Raw genomic sequence first — 22,036 nt, forward strand, 5'->3', positions numbered from 1 at the left:
CTCTGCCTATGTCTCTGCCTCTGTGTGTCTCACGAATAAATAAAATCTCAAAAAATAAAGTAGAAATAAAAGAGGCAGCCTCACTCCTTAGCAGCCAAACTTGGATCAGACACACCTGGAGCTTCAGCTCACACACACCTAGATTTGATCCAGAACCAAGTGCATGAGAACTGCTGACCTTTCCTCCCTCTCGCTGAAATTCCTCTTTTCCCAGAACTAGCCCCAACTTCCTCCTAATTGTCTTTTAAAGGTGGGAATGGTAGAATTTGATTAGAAGCTCCTTTGCAAATTCCTGCTGATTCTGAATTTTTGTCCCTAATCTCCCAGTCCCTCCAAGCCCAGCTCTGGATCCGGGATTCTGAGAAGCCGAGCCCCAGGGGGTGGGGGTGGGTAGATTTTCCCCCTGGGAACTGGCTTCCTCCCCTTCCTAGACTGAAAAGCATGAACACCAATTATTAAACCAAGGGTTTCACAGGTGGTCTCGATGGATGTATACAACGTCCCTCCCCCCTGCACTGTTGGCATCAGTATTTCACGGATGAGAAAACTGAGGCTTAGAGAGGGTCGGGGGGTCCTCTGCTCCAGGACCTATGGGTCTGTGAAAGGTGGATACTGAAAAGTCCCTTGCCCTGTTCTTCTGCGGGTCAGGGCCAGCCTGTAGGTCCAGGGGCTCCGGAGGCCTCCTCTTCCCCCACTGCGCCCCGAGGAGATGCAGGTGAAACTCCCAGGGAGCTGAAAGGTTCTGACTTCCTTCCTGACTCGGGCCAAGGTGGCAAAAAAAACAAAAACAAAAAACAAAAAACAAAAAACAAAAACAAAAAAACAACCACCTCCGTTCCCTCAGCGGCTTCGTGGGCGCCCGCTCCCTCCCGCCACTGCTGCGGTGACCTCGCGTCGCTGAGCGCCGTCCTTGGCCCCGGGAGCCGCGGCGTCCTGGAGCTGCGAATAAGCCAGAAGGCAGCGGGCCGGGGACACGCGGCTCCAGCCAGCCAGCCAGCTGCAGGCCGCGCTCCGCTTTCACTTGTTCGCAGGGAGGCCCGGCAATTGTAGTTCTGCCGGGAAAGCGGAGGCGCTTTGATATTCTGGGTTTAAACAGGAGAGCGCGGCCCAGGCGGCCAGCTCCCCCGCGGCCCGGCCGGCCAGGTGCCAGTGCAGCCCCGGCTGCTGGGGGAGCTCAGCTTTGGCTACTCCCCTGACCATAAATTAGTGGACGCCTCCTCCCAAAGGTTCTCCAGGCCTTTTCTCGCTCGCCTACGCTCTAGGGGCCAGCAGTTCTGCAAATCCAAACCTCCAGATTCGTCTGGTGAGGGCCTGGGGTCTGCAGAACAGTAGCCCGGATCGAACTAAATGGGGTCGCAGCGATCCACACTCACCCCGCCTGACACCCCCGCTCCCCCTGAGTCTCCGCGCCCATTCCCCAGGGGTCAGCTTCTCCTCGCCTGGCTGGCTCTCCCTGCCCACCACCTGCGTCGGCTGGGATGCGTCAGAAAGCCTCTACTCTTCTTATCCTCCTCTATCTCCTTCTTCCCGGGGCACCCCAACGTCCTCCAGCTCTCACCTGCACCCCCGAAGTGCAGTTTCTTCTCTACAGACTAAAAGTGGACTCGCGGCGGGTGGAAAAGCCCCGGAGCCTCCCGCACTAGGCTGCGAGCTACTTGCTTACCAAGTCCAAAGGTCAGCTAAAGTTTGGCTGATAAAGAGAATCAGTACAAGAAGATCTTCAGCCCCCCAGCGTGAGTACCATGGACCCTGGCAAGCCCCGCTCCCGGCCCGGGTCTCCAGCTCTCCACGTCTGCCCCTCACGCTCTCCCTCTCTCGCTTTTCCCCCCTCCCCACGACCATTTGCATCTTGCCGAAAGCCGGGCCCTCCCCACTAATTTGCATATCTTATATGGCCTAATGGTGGCGATCATGGCAAGTTAGAAGTTTTCTGACTCCTCTCGGAGGAGACTCCGGGACCCCGGGGAGTAACAGGTGTCTGGAGGCTGAAGGGTGGAGGGGTTCCTGGACTTGGGGTTCGCTCGTGCAACTCCCCTCCACCCTCCTCTCTCGCACTCACCCACCCCCTCACCCCCTTTTTCTTCTGTCCTTGGAAAATGGTGTCCAAGCTCACGTCGCTCCAGCAAGAACTCCTGAGCGCCCTGCTGAGCTCCGGGGTCACCAAAGAGGTGTTGGTCCAGGCCTTAGAGGAGTTGCTGCCATCCCCGAGTTTCGGGGTGAAGCTGGAGACGCTGCCCCTGTCCCCCGGGAACGGGGCCGACCCCGACACCAAGCCAGTCTTCCATACTCTCACCAACGGCCACGCCAAGGGCCGCTTGTCTGGGGACGAGGGTTCCGAGGACGGAGACGACTATGACACCCCTCCCATCCTCAAGGAGCTGCAGGCGCTCAACACCGAGGAGGCGGCGGAGCAGCGGGCGGAGGTGGACCGGATGCTCAGGTAGGTGCGGACCAGGCTGGGGAGCGCGCGCCCCAGGCCCTGGAACCGGCGCTGTGCCTTAGCTCGGCGGCGGCCGGCCCTGTTTCCCACCGGGAGAGTCCCCCGGCGGGCGCGCCGCTTCTCTCCCAACACCTGGACCCTCCCAGTATCGCAGTCGGAGGGCCCTGAATCCCGAAGCTCCATCTACCCCTGCCCAGGCCAGCGCCCGGGACCCGAAGGGCCCTCCGGGCCTGGGAGAACCCGAGCGGCGGAGCCCTTGGCGGAAGGTGTGCGCGCGCGAGAAGGTGGAGTGGGTGCGGTGACCCCCAGGCGGCGGCCCGGGATTCGGGGCCCGGACCGTGCACGGCCCAGGAGGAGCGCTTCTCCCGCGCGCCGCCTCTCGCGTCCCGGGAAACGCGGGCCGGCCTTGGGCGCAGCGTCCTGCAGTTCTCTGCGGACCGACTGGAGGGTTCTGGGGCCCGGGTCCCGGGTCCCGGGGGCGGGGGCGGGGGCGGGGGGCGAGCCCTCTTGGCGGGCACTCGGGTCTGCAGCGCCCCTGCAAGGCCCCAGGACTATCCGGAATCCCCAGAGCGGGTTTAGGTTTGCAAAAGAAAATGTTTGAGTGTTGCAGGGCCGCGGTGGACCCGCACGGGGCAAACGGATCGCGTATCCGAGCAAGCCGGGGGCAAATTCGGCTAAGACCGCCTTCGCAGCGGATGTGGTCGCGGTCTGAGAAAGGAGGGCGTTTCCAGATGTGGCGGCCGACGACCCGGCGTCCTCGGGGGAATGCTGGCCGGCGGGCGGCTCCGGGATCCTTTGCTGGGCCTCACCGACCGGCCTAGGGCTTTGACAGCTGGTTACTGATTATCCAGGGAGCCGAGCGGTTTCCTTAGACCACACGTCGCTCCCGGTCACTTTGGGACCGAGTCCCTCGCGAGGCCTCGGACACCTGAGCGCCGAGGTTTCAGGGCAGGGGCTGGGAACCTCCAGGGGCGCCCCGACTCCGGCCGCCCCGGTCGTACGGCCGCAGCAGCAGTGCGGGGCGGGATGTGACCTTGCATTTGAATTTGCCATCTGGGGACCCAGAGGCTTACTCTCTAGCAAAGACAATCGGGGATTTCTAGATTATCCTACCCCCACCCCCACCCCCGCCCCTAAGTATTTTGCTATTCGTAGCTTTGAGGTTCTTCTCTCGCCTTCCCCGCGCGGCGGCGGCCTCTCCCCCGCCGGGGTGCGGGCGCAGGAAGGCGAGGGGTCGGCCGCGGGGCGCCCGGGGCTCCAGGGCGGCCTGGAGGCTGAGCAGGGCCGGGCGGTCCAACCGAGCCCCCGCCGCCTGCCACGGGAAGCCCGCGGGGCCAGGCCCATCCACCTGGCCGCCGGCGCCCGCCTTCCAGCGCGGGTTCTGGGAGGTTCCGCGCCGCGCGAGGCAGGACCCAGGGCCCCCTCCGCGCTGCGCGCCCCGCGCCGGGCCGGACGCAGCAGAGATGTAACATAAACGGCAGCACGTGGAGTTAGGGTGTTATTAATTTATTTCTATAAATCATCAACAGAAAGATACACAAAGAGTCGTGATTAGGTTGAAAAGAGAGGCAGGTTATTCATTGGTGAAGTTGTAAACGCAGCTTAGAGGGGGAAGAAGTCCAAAAGCCGACGTGGGTCTGCTCGCCGCTGCCCTCGCGCGCGCCGGGTGCTGCGGGGCCCCGGGGCGCTCCCCGCCAGACCCCCTGGCGCCTAGCCCGAGCTGCCCGGGCCGCCCCGGGGCCGTGCACACCTGCAGGCCCCGCCTGAGCCTCGGGCCTCGGGCCCGTGCCCTCCGCCCAGCACCTGGCTCCAGTGGGGCCGGGAGGGAGGCCAGGGGCCGAGCCCCTCACCCCGGTGGAGCGGAGCGGTAGAGACGCGGGCCGGACCCAGGGTTTTCCCCCCTCTTTGCCGGGCGGATGCCGCCTTCCCTCCCCCACCTCCCCACTTCGGGAGTGCTCAGACTTTATTAAAAGTAATTTTTCAAGAAATTGCTAGCGGTGCCCAGGTCACTGCACGGTCGGCCCCATGAGCGCGTACTCCTGAGCACTCCCCTTTCTGGCCCACCTCATTCCCCTAAAGCGGAAAGAAAAGAACAGAAGTGTCTTTTCGGGCTGCCTGGACACTAGTCTACGTCCTAGAAGGGAAGGTCGGTCGGGGACTGCGAGCTGCCCGGTGGCCCGGGGCTGCGAGGCGGGTGCGCCCGGGCGTCTGCAAAGGAAGGAAGCCCGAGTTGAGGTGCTGGAAGGAAGGCTGGGCCAGCTGTGCGGGGGTCCGGGGCTCTCCTGCTCCAGGGCGGCGAAGTCCCTGAAAAGGAGCGCGCTGGGCCCACTCCTGGCACCGGGGTCGGGCGTTTGACACCTGCGCTCGGAGGGCGCTGGCCGCTCGCATTCCTCGGGATCCGTGTGATTTGTCCGGGTTTGCAGCCTCTCAATATAATCTGTATTTTCAAATGAACAAACGGAACCAGCTCTCTGGGGTCTTCCGGGTGCATACAGGTGAATTCTGTGGTCAGAGAGCCGTAAAGGTGTAGCTACGCCATCTTACCCGACTCTTGTCATTAAATGCGGGCTGAAAGGCTTGCGAGAGTTTGTAGGGTTTCCCTGGGTGTTTCCCCCACCCCCTTTACCTTCCCAGTTGTGAAGCTAATTATTCTTTCCACAGAACCATCTACTCTTAGAACAGTATACTATTTTGTTAGGTTTCTTAGACACACGAAATGAACACACTAAAGAAATTTAAACAAGAGAAAAAGTCAAAGAATTTGTTAAACCGGTATTAACTTTGAAAATCCAAACACTTTTTTTTTTTTAACTTTCGAAGCTATTGTTTGTATCCGTTGAAAGTATTTTTCCACCCTAAAAATATCTATGGAAATATTCACCAGAAGTAAGCTTTAAAACCATCGCTGACGTTCCTACAGATGTGTGCACTACGTGGATATTTTCCATGTGTGAAACTGGATTGCGTTTTCTCATTTTTTATCTTCGTTAGTTCATTATGTTTCATTACTTGGATGTATCTTTATACATATTTCAGAAATGTATTCACATATATATAATTAATCTTAAAAGTTTGTCTTTCCCGAAAACATCTCTACCAAAGCCTGTGATCTCACGAATTTATTATCAAAGGCTTGTTAAAATAACCACAGTTATTCAAATGCCTATAAAATGTTTACTGAATTTTTAAATTCATTAAACAAAAATCAATTTTATTTGCCATATGACAGATACTATTTAGAAATGACAATTTCATTTGCAACAGTATATCTGTTTTGTCCTTTCCTTTACACATTCTTTATTGTTCCATATGAAACTAATTTTTCCCTTTATTTTTTTTCATGTTCTATCATCAGGCTGTTATATACATTAGCATATAGTAAAGAGGTGCTGGGTCTTTTTTAAAAGTTAAATATATAGCTGTATTAAACAATTATAATATGTGGTTGTATTGTATTAATGCTTTTGTTCTATGCTATGCCTCATTTTTAAAAATTTCTCATTTTAAGTTACATCTCTCACTTTTAAATCACCTATTTAATAAGCAAGAAAAGATATTGGCAAACTTGAAAACATTTTAAATAAAATTCAAAGGCCTTAGTACATTGCTGTAAAGAAGCTTTTTGCATACCTGTGTTTCTGAGAAATATAAAGTGTAAGCAAGTTCCTACCCCACACTTGAAATTTATGAGAAACATTGTCTTCCACATACATTTCTTCCCTGGTATGGTAAGGTCAGAATATAGGAAACCATGGCATTTGGGATGGTTAATATATCTTATTCAGAAATTGAAATTACTCATTTCCATTATGTTTTATCTGGGAGGTGGGGCTGTGGAGGCTTTTTTACCTTGTTTTTTTAACTTGCCTCACCTCACTGGAGCAACTCTTCACTCCGGGAGGAACATCATTGTATTCCTTAAAACTTTTCTGAAACTCTAAAAACTGTTTAACATTTGGCTGAGAAATCCTCCTTGCTTCTCAGGAGATGGACACAAATGTTTCACTCCAATTTTATAAGACAAGAAACCAAGACACCCACTCAAAAGGGGACTAATGTGGAAGAGAGTAGGATTCAGAACTGATGCTGCCCTCTGTCATTGTAGGATCAGCTAGCCCAGCCCCAAGCTAATGGCATCTCTACTTTCCAGAAGGCCTCTTGCCTTCAAGTCCCTCACTTTCCAGAAAAATGAAGGAAAGTAAAATAAAACAGGAGCTTTCCTTCTTAATGAGAGTGTTGGTAGTGCTTTCCCATCCCTGAAGATGGGAAGTCATCATCATCTTTACCCTCCTGATCTCAGATGAGAAGGACAGAGCCTACTGTATAGGAGCTTTCATCTCCCTTTTATTTAGGTTCTGTTTTGGCCTCACCTCTCTCCCAAGGATGTAGCTTGGACAGCTGGAGAAATAGGTGAAGATCAGAGTTTTGCACAAAGTTTAGGTAAAAGCCCTAAAAAGAGAATATTTCTCCCCAAGCCTCTTCCGCCAGAATCCTAACCATCTGCTTATCTGTCTAGTGAGGACCCCTGGAGGGCTGCCAAAATGATCAAGGGCTACATGCAGCAACACAACATCCCCCAGAGGGAAGTGGTCGATGTCACAGGTCTCAACCAGTCCCACCTCTCTCAGCATCTCAACAAGGGCACCCCCATGAAGACCCAGAAGCGTGCAGCCCTCTACACCTGGTACGTCCGAAAGCAACGAGAGATTCTCCGACGTAAGTGCTTTAATCCCCCTTTGACCTCAACCCAGAGTGACCTTTGCCCTAACTCTGCAACCTGTGGGACGCCTCAGTTTCCTCTTCATCAAGAAGGCCTGCGTAGCACTTGGCAAATATAAGGAAGCTGGCAGGTGGATTTGGTTATCATAGTTATTGTACAATGGGCTGACGTCTATCATTTTCTTCTCCCATGGTCCCTTACTACCCATCCAGCTGCCTCGACAAGTCCTTTAGAGTCTGCGGTGTATCTTGAATTTTCTGGTGTCTGCTTCTAATATCCTTCTCTTTGAAGCCAAGTGGGGAACAGTGGAATATTGTCCCCAAAGTAAGCCAAGCAGCTCCCCTTGATATGACTGCAGATCGGAGTTTCCAAGGAAGACATTTTGTAGCAATCGATACCCATTGATCACTCTTACTGTTCTTTTCCTCCCCTCTGCAGAGTGTACAAAATAGAAGATATTTGTATATGGAGATATATTGAGAACTCAACCCTGTTACTGGGGTGGAGGGTGTACTTGCATCCTGAAGCAATTTAAAGTGATTGCTCACATTGATCAAAATCAGTAGTTTTGAGACTTCAGCCAATGATCCTGATGATGAAGCTGCTCTGGCTAAGGCAGGACCCAGTAGAAGAGTCTGCATTTGCAATTCTGACCAATTAATAATTGTCATTCCCACTTCCATCCCCAAATTTCCATTTTGTCCCAAAATTTCTTCCACTCAGTAATAGCAAGAGATTTTTGTGTTGAAGTGTAGGGAAGTTTCAGCTGCATTTGAGTGATGTGTTGGTTTTATTTTAGGAAATTATACTTCAACATTATCCTGTAATTCTTTTGATCTGACCCTTCTCCCAGGAAAATTTTGCATGAGCTTCCACTCATCTCATATACTATCCCCTGGGTCGTGGGATCCTCTTGTCTTTGTCAAGATATTAATTTCCACCACTTTCTGGGTTGGATTTTTTTCCCTCTCACTGGAGGGCTGCTTTAAAAAATCATTCCTGTTTTCTGCCATACACTGCTCTGAAGTGATTGTTTGAGTATTTATTGTCTCAGTGTCCGTGGGCCAGAAAGGCCTTGGAAAGGAAAGTGGAAGGAAAGTTTTTGGACATCCTTCTCATGTGGTGGCTGTTCGTTAGTGCATTAAATGAATCTACAGATTAGAAGCAAAGCCTCAGCTCTTTGCTGCATAGGAGAAGAGGCCCCCTTTAAACTCTGGGTTGATTCACCATCCAAGGTGGCCACATTCTTAAGAATTTGTGTTTCTGACATGAAGCAACTCTCTGTAATTCCTGGAAGGTCTGAGAACATTCTCAGAAGCCACAGTCTCCAAAAGCCAGAGAACATGGGCCTGCTCTCACTCCAATCCAAGCCTCGTGTGGCATCTCCAGTTTGAACTGCTTCCCTGTGTTCAGTGGAAATTCTCTCAGAAAGGAGAGGAATACAGGAAAGGCCAGCTAGAAGCCATAGAAAAAGATACACGTCCCAGAAAGTTTCTCAAGATGCTTGAGAAGAGATAGTTTACAAAAATATATGACAGTCCCTGCAAGAGATTTTTAAAATTACCATTATTATCATTTTAAAGCCATACAAGACATAAACCTTAAGAAATATTCCTTCATTCTGTAAATATTATTTGAACACCTATTAGGTGCCAAACACTATTCTGGGCTGTGAGATGCACAGGCTTTTTCTACAAGTACTTACCACCTAATGGGGGAGATGACATGTTTGAGTAAATAATGACAGCTGCTTTCTAAGAGCTGTTATAAAGATGTACACAAGAGGCAGCAGAGGAATTGCTAAATGGCCTGAAGAGATCACAGAGGGCTTCTTAGAGGAGGGAACGTTGGAACCAATTCTTGAAGGATGAATACAAGACACTCAAGCATGGGATAAAAATTAGCAAGTGAGATGGAATGTGTAGGAGAAAGGGGGGGAGAATTTTAAAAGAGGACATAAATTTTCTCGAAAAACTAAAAATGGTAATATCAGTGATAATATTTGTGGGCCCATCTATACATAGAGAATCTGCTTGTCCAAGCTGGCTCCCGAGCCTATAAAGAGGTTGCTGAAACCAGCTTCTCCAAGTTAATTTTTGTAGGCAGCAAATGTTTTCTGTCTCCCTGCTTCCCTCTGTTAATCTAGAAGGTGAGGAGAGGTGGTGGTGGCTGGAGGATGAGACGAATTCTAGTTCTTTAAAACTTGAGGGGCTAGGACCCTGAGGTGGGCAGAACCTGGATATTTCCAGGCACCTACAGTCAAGTCATCCTGGCCTATCCTGGTATATGCTGGGTCCTGAACATCATGCAGGCTGCCTCGTCGGAGGGCGGCCAGCAGACAGAGGCAGCCTTGCACTCCAGGCAGCCATGAGTGAGCCTCACACCCACCACAGACAGAACCTGAGTCAGTTTTTTGTTTGTTTGTTTGTTTGTTTGTTTGTTTGTTTTTAGTCAGTTTTATTACCTTCACCCAAGTCAGACTTTTAAGGTTTTGTGGATGTATTGTTTGGCTTTGGTTTTTAGCAAGAAGTGATGCATAGGCTGCTGATAAGTAGCCCCAGTGTCTGTAGGCTGGGCCCATGTCTGGCCTGTGCCCCACATCCATGTGACTTTGGGCAAGTCACATAACCAGTGTGAACCTCAATCAGCTATAAGATGGAGAAGACAATACTTCTTGCATGGAGAGGGTGTGAGAATTAGATGGAAGGATATGGTCAGGGGACCTTGTATGATACCTCCCCTCGGTATAGGTTCATTGTCATTACAGAGCCTCATGTGGGTCCTGGGTCCTTGGGATTATCCATAAAGCTTTGGCTCTTACTCAGGGTGATGCCACAGGGAGGAGGGAAGACCCTGAGACAGACCTCCTCTGAGCAGGGAGCTTCTTTCTCTCCCTCTTACTGTCCCTAAGATAACTGTAGGAGCTGGTGGCCATGGAGACCAAATGACATAAGACGTGTGAAAGCACTTTGAAAAACATGGCCTCCCTAGGAATTTGGGTCCCCATCATCATCCTGACTAAAAGTAGATGTTCTGAAAGACTACTGAATGAGTACTAGGTTTTCATCCGGTCCCATCCCACAGGCAGGGAAGCTGCAAGAGGGAGCAGTTAGGTGACACGGCTGGGGTCCTCCATTAGTCAACTGAAGCAGTGGCTTCCTGCCAATAGATCTAGAAGAGACTGTCTCAGGATATCTAAAAGAGTTGTTGGGAATCAGTGAACACAGAGCCGTAAGTGGCCTGAGAATCATCCAAATCGAAGGCCCCAGTGACATAGTCCATCCGTCAAGGAGACTGCTTAGAATTTGGCCCATCAGCAACCAGTTCACACAAAGCCCAGCACCGCCTGTAACTGAGTCCTCAGTCCAGGCTGGTTAGAGGCCCACTGTTTGAGGATGGACCAAAGTGGAAATGGATCTTAAGATTGGTAGTAAGTTCCCCATCACTGGAGGTCCCTGTGGTAGGGTGTCATAGAGGGGATTCCAGCATTAAATAGTGGCCCAACTATGAACCTTGGAGAATTTTGGATCAAGTTGCCTCTGAGACCTGTAGGAGTAACTCCAAGAACCAAGAAAGAAAAACATCAAGGTCCAGAAGATAGGAACCAGGAGTTAGGAAATGAAGTTGCTATGTGTCCTTGCTCAGCAAGGTGGTTGGCCTCTATGCTTATTCATCTGTAAAATGGAACTAATGACTCTAAACCCTGCTTTGTGTAGATACAAGGAAGACAATAACAAAGTTCTCTTATCCCACAAGTAAATATCAGATCTCATTTAAACCATATGAGCTAGGGTATCCCCACAGGGTGAACTGCCACCTTTCTTCCATTCGTTCAACAAAAAATATATTGAGGGTCACTATATACCTGGATCCTGGGAATTGGAAGGACAGGGAGCAGCACTTCATCTACATTTACTTTTGTCCAACTCATGAAATGCCATTGCTAGAAAGGTCCTGTGTTTGCAGTCTTCTGCATTTGCCATCTTTCAGAAGTGTAGGCAAATCTGTAAGACCTTTCCCTCACCAGCTGTTCCCCTCATAAATGAACCCCCTGGATACACATACACACACACACACACACACACACACACACACACACCATTGCCTTTGAAGTTATCTGAAACCAGAGAGCTTCTTTTCTTTCTATTATAAAACTTCACTTATATTTATTTCAAAGTAATAGTGAACAGGTTTTGGGTCTTGGGTGTTTCTAAGAACATAACATCATAATGTAGATACCTAGGATACATGAGGAGAGAGGGGAAGTGGGGAGAGCCTATTTTAGTCTCTAAATATTTTGTCTAAGTGAAAATTTACCTTTGAGCCTTTACCTCTAGACCCAAGACATGGTTGAGCTCATCCTCTTGGACACCAAAATGCAAGAGTTCAGGATTCCAGAGGGTTGCTTCATGTCTGAGGGCCAGTGAGCCAACGAAAACACGTTGCCACTAAAACAATGGTTGGCCACATTTGAGCTCCTTCAAACAGAGAAAAGGGTTGGCTTTGGTGGAGCAAACTGAGGTGGGCAGTGAGGGGACCTGTGGTGGGCTTTCCCCCTCTGTACTCGCACACACATACAACAACTGCCGATGGCAAAACTTAGGGGAGGGGAATAACGGTGTTTTTGTCTGTCTGTCTGTCTGTCTGCCAAGTGAAGGCTACAGACCCTATCAAATCTACTCCTTTCTCTTTTCAGAATTCAACCAGACAGTCCAGAGTTCTGGAAATATGACAGACAAAAGCAGTCAGGATCAGCTGCTGTTTCTCTTTCCAGAGTTCAGTCAACAGAGCCAGGGGCCTGGGCAGTCCGATGACGCCTGCTCTGAGCCCGCCAACAAGAAGATGCGTCGCAACCGGTTCAAATGGGGGCCCGCATCCCAGCAAATCTTGTACCAGGCCTACGACCGGCAAAAGAACCCCAGCAAGGAAGAGAGGGAGGCCTTAGTGGAGGAGTGCAACAGGTAACACCACCAGAAGCTCACTTGAGCAGGTGGGCAAGCACATGGACCTGAAATCCATCCCTTCAATCCAGGGATACTGACGTACTGGTTATCCAGCTAAGTGTGGCTACAGCAGGGTTTCCCAAAGTGTGTTCTATGGCACCCTGACATCAAGTTTTTTTTTTTTTAAAGATTTTATTTATTTATTCATGAGAGACATACACAGAGAGAGAGGCAGAGACACAGGCAGAGGGAGAAACAGGCTTCATGCAGGGAGCCCGACACGGAACTCGATCCCGGGTGTCCAGGATCAGGCCCTGGGCTGAAGGCGGCGCTAAACCGCTGAGCCACCTGGGCTGCCCCTGACTTCAAATTATTAACAAATAAGTTTGAGAAATACCAGGTGCATGCTTCCTCTTGGAGAGTCATGACGTATATTAGCATATTAAAGACTCTGAGGAGACCTAGAGTCTAGAAACTTTCTTAGCTTTATTGATTGTTAGGCATGGAATCTTTTTTTCTGGGGGGATACTTATACTATGAACTGTTATTGAAGGCAAGATACTTTGGAGAAGCCTGATTTAAAATATGATGCCAGTGGAAATAGCATCATATGTTTGACTTCCGTGTAGACCAGGAAGAAACCGTCCCTTGGTCATAGACTGGCTCTGGCTTTGACCAATCATTGTACAACCATTGATCCAAAAGGAAACTTGACAGAAAAGAACTGGTCAGATCTATCCAATCCATTCTGCTCACACTGCTTATTGTTCTTTTAGTATCTGAACAACTATATGTAATTTTAAAGAAAAGTATTAGAAATCCTTCAGATATCTTTTTTTCCCCTCTTCATTCCTGCCGTCTTCCCTGGCTCCAGCATTGTCTTTGACTTGTTGCAAAGCCTGATCTTAAAAAAAAATAAAGCAAAGGAGGTGCCTGGGGGTGCTCAGGGAGTTAAGCGTCCACCTCTTAATTTTGGCTCAGGGTCATGAGATCGAGACCCATGTCAGGCTCCTTGCTGGGTGTGGAGCCTGCTTGAGGTTCTCACTCTCCCACTCCTCTGCCCCTCCTGCTTTGCTTGTGGGAAGGCTTGTACACATGCATGTGCCGCCCCTCACCCTCAGAAAATAAATAAACAAAAAAATAAAAAGTCTCTGGCCAAGACCTATGGGCTATCTGTCCATCTCTGGGCTAGATTGGCTCTGACAACAGAAGGATATTGGAGATGATACATAGATAGATAGATAGATAGATAGATAGATAGATAGATAGATAGATGTTGGCTAGGGAGGTGAGGCCAGGAAAGGACATGTCACAGAGTCCCCAAGCTGTGCTCTGTCCCATTGCTAATGAGAAGCCCCCCAGCTCCCAGTGGTGTCTGAGTCCCTCTCACACCTGACACTGGGGTTTTACCAGCAATGAAGATACCTCTGTGTATCTTCCTTTCACCTCACCCAGCCTGTCCTCTGAAGAGGATTCCTGTGGCACAGATAAGGAATGTGGTTTCCCTGGCACCCTTTTGGGGGGTATCCAAACCCCAAACAACCAGAAGTCCCTCTGAAGGGATTCAGACAGAGCTAGTGAAGAACTTCACCTTTTGTAGGTTGAGAAGAGATTAATAGCAACATAAGGTGTCAAGAAGCCCAGTCTGGACCTTCTCTCTGCATTACCTGCCTCTTGACTGCTCTCTTCTTGTCAGGAGCCACACCAGAGGCCTCAGCCCCTCACTACTGGGGCCATAGAGCCCGTGTGGCCCTTGTGTTTGGCCCCTCACTCCAGCCATGTCATCAGGGAACTACTAGGCGAGACTTCTCTCAGGACAGGCTTTTCCCCAGGCCCCAACTCTGTCCTTGGCCTCTTTGCCCTCCTGAGCAACACCACTGAGATTGTGTGTCTGGGGCCAAACACCAGCAAGCCTCCCCCTGGCCACCCTCACTCACCCTCTCCCCCCTGTCCATCCTCAGGGCAGAGTGTTTGCAGCGAGGTGTCTCCCCTTCCAAAGCCCACGGCCTGGGCTCCAACCTGGTCACTGAGGTCCGTGTCTACAACTGGTTTGCAAACCGCAGGAAGGAGGAGGCATTCCGGCAGAAGCTGGCCATGGATGCCTACAGCTCCAACCAGACGCACAATCTGAACCCCCTGCTCTCCCATGGCTCTCCCCACCACCAGCCCAGCACCTCTCCTCCAAATAAACTGTCAGGTAAGCCCGGCCCAGGCCCCACTGCCTCGGCAACCCGACCATCCTGTTTCTCCCCACAGGGCTCATCTGGGTCAGGATTTTTCAGAGGGGGAAATGGTGGGATGGTGCTAGGGATGGCCCCCTCCTATTGCCAGAATGTTCTGGTGAAAATAGTGTGTGGTCGTGGTCACATTTCCTCTGAGTCCTTGCTCAGCTTTCAGGGAGCCTCTCTCCCCAGGCTTCTCTAGTTGCTCTCTTCTCCCTGTGTGGCTGCTGACTCAGCAAGTCAGTGCAATTGTCAGTTTAGACGGAGAGGTTGCCTTATTAACATGCCAGGTCCAAACTGCAGGCAGAGGGGTCACCTCCACCCCACCCACAACCCACCCCACGGCTCTGTCCAGCCTCAGCAGGAAGAGCCCAGAGGTCTCTGGGGAAGGGCCACTCTATTGACAGTCTTTGCTTGTTGGCTTCAGTGCTCTTCCAGAGTTAGAAGTCAGTCACTTAAAATCTTTGCGGTGATGAGCTGGCCAAAACTGATCGAGTACCTATGGTGTGCTACTGTGTGCTGGGCCCCAGCCTGGATTAGGTGTCTCTGCTGTGGGGTGTGGGCTTGTCAGGATGGAAGCCTACATCTTCACTGTGGGAAAACACCCCTAGATGCTGAGTAGTGCATCGGGCATAGTCTGAGGGTGAGCACTTCTCCCCCCAGGGCTTTGCCCTTTCTGGAAAGCTGGCTTCCCAGAATGGGTATGCTTGTTGAGGCTGGCTTGGTGCCCGTGTAGGAGTATGGCATGGTCTCCCACCTGCTCTGGGGAAGGGCTCGCAAAAGGAGAACCAAGTCCCATTTGCAACTCAGGGTTCCGAAGCCTGTTGCCCTCCTTGCCTGCTGGTTGCTCTTCTGCCGGGAGAGGCCTGAGGTCGGAAGCTGGCCTAATTATTGGGGGACCCAGGCTGAGCATTTGTTCCACACTGTGTTCCCACAGCGTGACTGCTTTCAGGGTCTCTGGGAGTCTGAAACTGTCCAGCATGAAGCATGGGTCAGGGCTGGATCCCACTCCCACAGAAGGGAAGGGCTCAGCCACATGGGGAGAAAGTTCAGGTTATTCTTGAGAGGCAGAGAAGCCCCCAACAATCACTAGCCTGTTGGCAGAATAACTCCGTTTCTTCTTGGAAATTCAAAACAGGGTTCTGAAGGCAGTGGTGAACGGTTCAGAGCAGGACTGGGGCACTTGCCGCCCGCGGTGATCCACGGAGCTGGATCTGGAGCTGCGGGGGGGCGTGGCTGGGGCAAGGGGCATTATTGAGAAGACAATGGCTATTGTGCTGGGACCTGTGATCTCCACACCAAAGTCAGGGAGCCTGTAAGCCAAACAAAGACCAGGCAGCTTTCTGACAAGCTGGGGTTGTGGTGAGGTCACCACGGGGTCGTTAGCACAGGCCTTCTGTATACCGACAGGAGACCCACAGAGGGGCTGGAGGAGCAGAGGCAGGTAGTGGAAACTGAGCGAGTGGGTGCAAAATACAGCTTGAGAGCCATCTGATCGGAGTCTGGGAAGGCATGGCCCCCTTGAAGTGAGTTTTCAGGGGTCCATTCCATGATTTTAAAACTCATGGAATGCTAGAACTGGGAGGAGCTTCAAAGAAGGAAACTGAGGCCCAAAAGAAGCAATGACTTGCCAAAGGTAACAGTGATGGTGGCTGATGTGGCTAGAACTCAGGCCTGCTGACCCCCGCTCAGTGCAGCATGGATGCTTTTGTGTCCGAGCCCACAGGAGCTTCTTGTCTCCTTGGGAAGACATCGTGCTGGCACGGAGGGCCCAGGACCATCTAGGGCCCAAGGCTGTCTTCTGGGGCTTCATGGGTCTTTGTAGAGACTCGAATTTATGGAGCAATAATTATGGGACACTGCATATGTTCAGTGGCTGCCTTCCCCTCTGCCTGAATTTCTACTCGGGGCTCATCAAGATAGTCCTTGTCCCCATCCGGAGAGTGGATTCTCCAGACTCGGCTTTGAATCCTGCACCTAGCCAGCCAGGTTGATCGCTGTAACTACAGCATGACCCAGTCACAACGCTTCTCCCGGTCTGGCTTTCCCGTCTGTAAAACAAAGCAACAGGACCTACCTCATCAGGCCCACGTGAGGATTAAATGAGAGAATGTGTAAACACCATCTTTCCCAATAAGCTGTGACGACTATTATTATTGCTCTCGTTATTACGAGCAGCAGCAGAAAGAAAGGCAGCAGAAATCTATTTCCTTCTAACTTTCACACCCTGGGGCATTATCCCCAAGAGGTGATGACATATTCCCCGGGCCCAGGACTGGCCTGGGCCCTGGGGTGCAGGGTGCTGGGAGGAGTGACTGTTGTCCCCTCTCAGGCCCCCAGGTGGGCTCCTAGGGAATGCACCCAGGGCTAGGCAGACAGCAGGCTGGAGCCCCACACTCGGGATGGTGCACTTCTATCATGGGTCCTGCGACCAAGATACGGTCTCTAGCCAAGCCCAAGATGTACCTGGATGCAGAAAACAAAAAGAGCTCTGTGATGGCCAAGGAGAGTGCAATACCCAGAGTCAGCATTGGCACCAGCACCCTCTAAGGCTAAGTCGGGGAAACGAGTACCCAGGCCCGTTCCCTCACACTCCCTCCGCTCCGCACACAGCCTCTGAGCCTGGAGGACCAGAGTCACCTTAGAGACAAATCTTTCCCTTGAACCTTCTTCCTGGAGAGGAGAGCATCCCGTCTCTAACGAGCCCCTTCTCTCCCAGCCACTCTCGGGGCGTTGTGGCCCACTCGCCCACAGTGACCACAGTGTGACCCTGGCGCTGGAATGTCCGGCACAATAGGAGTGGCAGGAGGAACACTTTGCCTCTGTCAGCGGCTGATTGGTTACAAGGCGTCCTACAAACACACCGTCAGCAGAATCAGCTGTTTTCAGCGCTGCCCCTCCCGGCTTTACAATCACACACCAGCATGCAGCCCGGGGTTGTCATGGCTTTGTCTCCCTTATGCATGCTTAATTGACAATTAAGTTGGGGCTTTGAACCAGCCTGGCTGCCGCTGATGGGCCTTCATCTTTCCAGTGAGTGTCACAGGGGCACCCTTTGTTTGCTCTTCTTGGGGGCCTGAAGTTACTGTAGCAGGCTGCAGGCAGCCATTTATCTTCAGCCTGGAAGGCCTTTATCTGCGCCACCCCCCCATTCCAGCTCTGGCCAGCAGGAGCTGTCCCTGGTTATAGGCCCCATGACAGCCCATTCTCAGGCCATTGAGTCCACCCGGAGTGATGGCCCCTACCTCCATTCTGGAGCGGAATCAAGAGAAAGGCCCCCAAAAGGTCAGAGAGCAGGGCTATGGCGAGGAAGGAGACTGGTTGGAGACAGGTGCTTGTATTGATTGGCCCAGGGAGGAGAAGAAGGAAGTTGGCGTGGAATGGAAGTGGGGGTAGCCTTGGCCCAAGCCTCGGGATCCAGCCGCGTGAGCCACGCGGCCTTGCTCACCCTACCCTTTACTCCGGTCTGCCGCAAACTCACCTAGCCACCCTGTGCCAGCCAGGGAGGGGCAGCAGGTCTTCATCAGCCTTCACCCACCCCACACATAGTGTCCTCACTCTCGTATCATCTTTTGAGGAAGAGATTGAGGCTCATTGTTCCGGAAAGAATGAGAGGCATAGAGGTGAGAGGAAGCCCTTCCAGAAGAATCTTTGGCTACCCTGACCTACAGCCTCCTTAAGTGGGGACATTTATTTCTATGGCTGCTTACTTCTGCTTCTCTTCAAACTCTATTCCCCCCTCTCCAAGCCCAGTGGATTTGATTGCCCTGACAGACCAGAGCTTGAAACCCAGAGAATCCTGCCGCCCATGTCCCCCTTGGCCCCTTTCACATGTCCTTCCAAGTCACCCACAAGAATCTAAGCCAGGGTTATAGACAAACCAAACTCTGGGCCAGGATATCTGTGTGGTTCCTGCTGTTTTCCCTGATGCTGAAATCTGGAGGACCCCCAGGATGTCTCCAAGGTGCCCCATGGAAGCGTCAGAGCTACGCATGAATAACTATAACGTCCAGTGTTGATTCAGTATTTCCCAAGTCCCAGGCCCTGGGCTGAGCAACCCACATACATCATCTTATTTAATCCTCATGGCAACTTTGTAAGGGTAGAAACCTGTGTCCCTGTACCCCCACTCTACGATCAAGGAAGGGGAGAGATTTAGAATGCACATGATTTGCCCAAGTTCATGTAGTTAGTAGGTGGCAGAGACAGGTTTTGAACTGTCACATGCTGACCATCTCTCTGCTTTAGGCAGATGCTAAGAACATTGCAGGCATGGAAACCAACACAGACACACAATACCCCCACAATCCCTTCTTCTGCCACATTCTTATTGCTCCCCTCTGAATGACAAAAAGGCCAAGGATGGGGGTCTCGAAGTCTGGCTAGTTTACTGCTTCCCCTCCCCCCTTCCCCCCCACCAACTGTTGCCCCTGACCAAGGAAGCTTCTGCACCCTGCCCAGGAGAGAAATTCAAGCCTCCTCTTTCACGACCCCATCCCCATCTGGGCAGGGATTTGAACTGCCCTTGCAGTCGGCACTGTCTGGGGCACTAAATGCCTTAACAACTTAATGGGGCTTCAGAGACAGCAAAGGCACCTCAGCTCACCTCTGGAGCTCCGCCCCCTCCCTGGGCCGCAGACGAGGGGCGGGGGTTTATGAGGGCGGCTGTAAAAATATTCATCTCCACGGCAAAGGTCCCCATAGTAAATAAACCCTATTGTCCCTAAGTAGCAGATTATTTCAGTTTAGAAAAGAAACAAGTCCTGCCTTGAAACATCTGGTATTTTCGGAAATGCTTTTGTACTGGCTTGGAGTTCAGCCTTATACCGGGCTCCAGTGTTCCCCTTCCTAAGGACTTTATCTGACAGCCATTTATTTTATCTGCTAAATTTGAAGGTCATTTTATCTTATGGTACCACCCTATCGGCTGCCACTAGATTGAGGAAGACAATCAGGATATTAATGAGATTAAGAGGCCCAGCCTTCAGAGGATTCTGCTGGCAACCTCCTCCTGATAGTGGACCAACCCTGGTCTGCATACAAAGAAACCTGGCTGGTGGGGCTCAGAGGCTCTGCACAAAAGGGCCAGGAGATACTGGAGTGCTATCGCTCTAGGCAGCCCCGTTGGCCATGCCTAATCCCCCTGAAGGACCCTTAGATGATTCAAGGACTCCTTGTTGCCTCCAGTCAGCTCTGAGGAGGAAGGAAGCTGCCTGCAAGCACAGAGCCCCAGCCAGCAGGTTCCTGAAGAAGTGCCCTTGGAATCTGTTTGTTGAAGGTTTTTTTTTTTTTTTTTAAGATTTTATTTATTTGAATGAGAGAGAGCACAAGCAGGAGGAGCAGCAGGCAGAGGGAGAGGGAGAAGCAGACTCCCTGCTGAGCAGGGAGCCCTATGTGAGGCTGAGGCTCGAGGCTTGACCCCAAGACTCAGATCATGAGCTGAGCCAAAGGCAGATGCTTAACCAGCTGGGCCACCCAGGTGCCCCTGTTTGTTGCAGGTTTGATGGGAACTGACAGGAACTTGGAGGGAATTAAGTACCAAAGGTGAGGAGAGCGCCCAAAATCTGTGCAAGGGTTTTCGAAGTGAACTTCTTGATGGGAAGGCACAAGATCTGGCATTTTGCCTCTACCCACTTTTCAAGGAGAAGTACAAGCACAAATGGGGAAGATATATCTATATGAATGAAACAGCCCCAAAATAACATCAAATGAAGCATTGCGGTTGTGGTTATCATCCTAGTGGTCATGGAAACTGTTGTTATTGGGGTTAGCAAACTTCTGTAAAGAGCCAGGTAGTAAATATCTTAGGCTTTTTAGGCCATAGAGTCTTCTTTTTCCTACTTGACTCTGCCTTTGTAGAATAAAAGCAGCCATGGACCATATGTAAATGAGTGAATGTCGCTGTCTTCCGGTAAAACCTTATTTATGGGACTGAAATTTGAATTTCCAATAATTTTCAAACATCACAAAATAGTCTTTTTTCCCCCAAGCATTAAAAAATGTAAAAACCAAGCTGAGCTAATGGGTCCTACAAAAACAGGCTGCTTTGGCCTGTGGGCCACAGTTTGCTGACCCCTCACTCTAAGATAACGGTTCCCAAACCTTGGCACACTTTAGAATCAACTAGGGAGCTTCTAAGAATCCCAATGCCCAGGCTGTTCCATAGACGCCTGACCATCAATAACCATGACATGTAAGACACACTGAAGATCATCTGGGGAAATGCTTTCATGAATCCAGTGGGCATAGCAACAAAATCATAGCTGTGCAGGCAGACCACTATTCCAGCCTCAACTGGCCACTCATTAGCTGTGTGACCCTGGGCAAATCTCTGGGATCACTAAGCCCCAGTTTCTCAATTTGTAAAATGGGGACACCAACTCATGCAGGTGCTACAAGGATTAAATGAGATAATGTATGTAAAGCGCCCTGGATATAGCAGGTGCTCACAGATGATAGCTATTACCATTCCTTACAGAGCCTTATTTGGGGGGCTTCCCCCCCCCTTTCCCCTCCATTCCTCTTGGAGCTTTCTTTCAATGCTGACTTTTAGAGAATTTGAGCGTTTCCAATGGATACTCATCTTGGTGTTTGCAGCAGACTAAGGCTGGCTTCTGGTAGCATATTGAGTGTAAGGCCCTTTGTCATTCTTCCAGTGAGGCCTGCCCTGTGACATGCATAACACATTTCCAGTGCCATATCCAGTACTCTAGGCATTTAGTGCAAATGCACTAAATGGTGAGAGCGGGGAAGTGCCAAGAATTGTGGGGAGGGGTGGGGGCTCATGACCATGTAGCAGGAGGTCAGGTTCATAAGATGACCCTGAATTTCCTGGAGGGCATTTTTCACCTTTAATTTAAGGAGGCGTGAGCACCCTGCTTGTTAGTAATTAGCCCTGGGAACCTGCCAATTAGAGGGGGGTGTGGCCCATTCTTGGTGTAAGCCCAATCTGAGAGGCTTAATGGCCTTTGTTCTTAGGAGGGAAGCTCCCCCAAACCTCAAGCAAAAAGAGTAGGAAGGGGAGGGTGAGCACAACCCCTGCGATGAATGTGGGAAAACCTCAGAAGCTCCAAGGGCTGATTTCCTGGAAGCTACTTCCCTCAACCTGTGAGCCTCCGTCCGCCTTACACCTCTTCCTGTTGCCCTCTGCTCTGGCTGCAGCAGCCCCACAAAGGCACAACTGTATGGGTTTAGCCATGTAGGTGTCAACCAACCATCTCTACTGCTTTCAGGAAGTCAAGAACCAACTTTCTTAGGACCCATAGTCGTGTCCTTCCCAGGTTGGAGGAACACCATGCAGATATCTTTTAGGGTTTAATGACTCTCCAGAGGGAAGTCTGCATCTCCTGAGGCAAGCTGGTTATAAGTAACCCCGTACCTGGACCATGCTCAGAAGGGTGTATCTGGGGGGTAGCACCCCAGACAGGCTAGGGCTTAATCTGTGGTTCTTTTACCATCCGGTGGTTAGTCTCTTTGAACCTCAATGTCTTCATCTATGAAATAGGGATCATAATACCTATCTCCTGAGGGCTGTCAAGAGGCTGAAGTATGGTCACTGGCCCAATGCCAAAGCACAGTGCCTGACAAGGAAGGTCTTGAGGCATTGGCTCAGGAGCCCTCAGAGCCTTGAGAGGGAGGAAGGGCTTTGGGTTTCCCTGGGTTCTTAACGGGGGTGTGGCTTGCAGTTTCACCCTGGAAGTTTCCCTTTATA

General features: G+C 51.0%; 1 protein-coding gene across 7 annotated transcripts in view; it reads left to right on the plus strand.

Moving 5' to 3' along the window:
- The first annotated feature begins 1,272 nt into the window (after positions 1–1,272).
- The window catches only part of HNF1B (HNF1 homeobox B), a 55,837-nt gene continuing 35,073 nt past the window's right edge, over positions 1,273–22,036 (plus strand). Inside the window, exons 1-4 of one of the 7 annotated variants that reach the window (XM_072779576.1) lie at positions 1,273–2,440; positions 6,957–7,156; positions 11,935–12,121; positions 14,065–14,300. In XM_072779576.1, the coding sequence (XP_072635677.1) occupies positions 2,097–2,440; positions 6,957–7,156; positions 11,935–12,121; positions 14,065–14,300 (967 nt within the window). In that variant the 5' untranslated portion in view covers positions 1,273–2,096. Of the gene's footprint in view, positions 2,441–6,956; positions 7,157–11,856; positions 12,122–14,064; positions 14,301–22,036 lie in introns of all 7 variants that reach the window. The other 6 variants (XR_012008679.1, XM_072779575.1, XM_072779574.1 and 3 more) reach the window with 6 other exon arrangements.

The sequence above is a fragment of the Canis lupus genome, chromosome 16 (assembly GCF_048164855.1).
Source record: "Canis lupus baileyi chromosome 16, mCanLup2.hap1, whole genome shotgun sequence".
NCBI classification, from domain to species: Eukaryota; Metazoa; Chordata; class Mammalia; order Carnivora; family Canidae; genus Canis; species Canis lupus.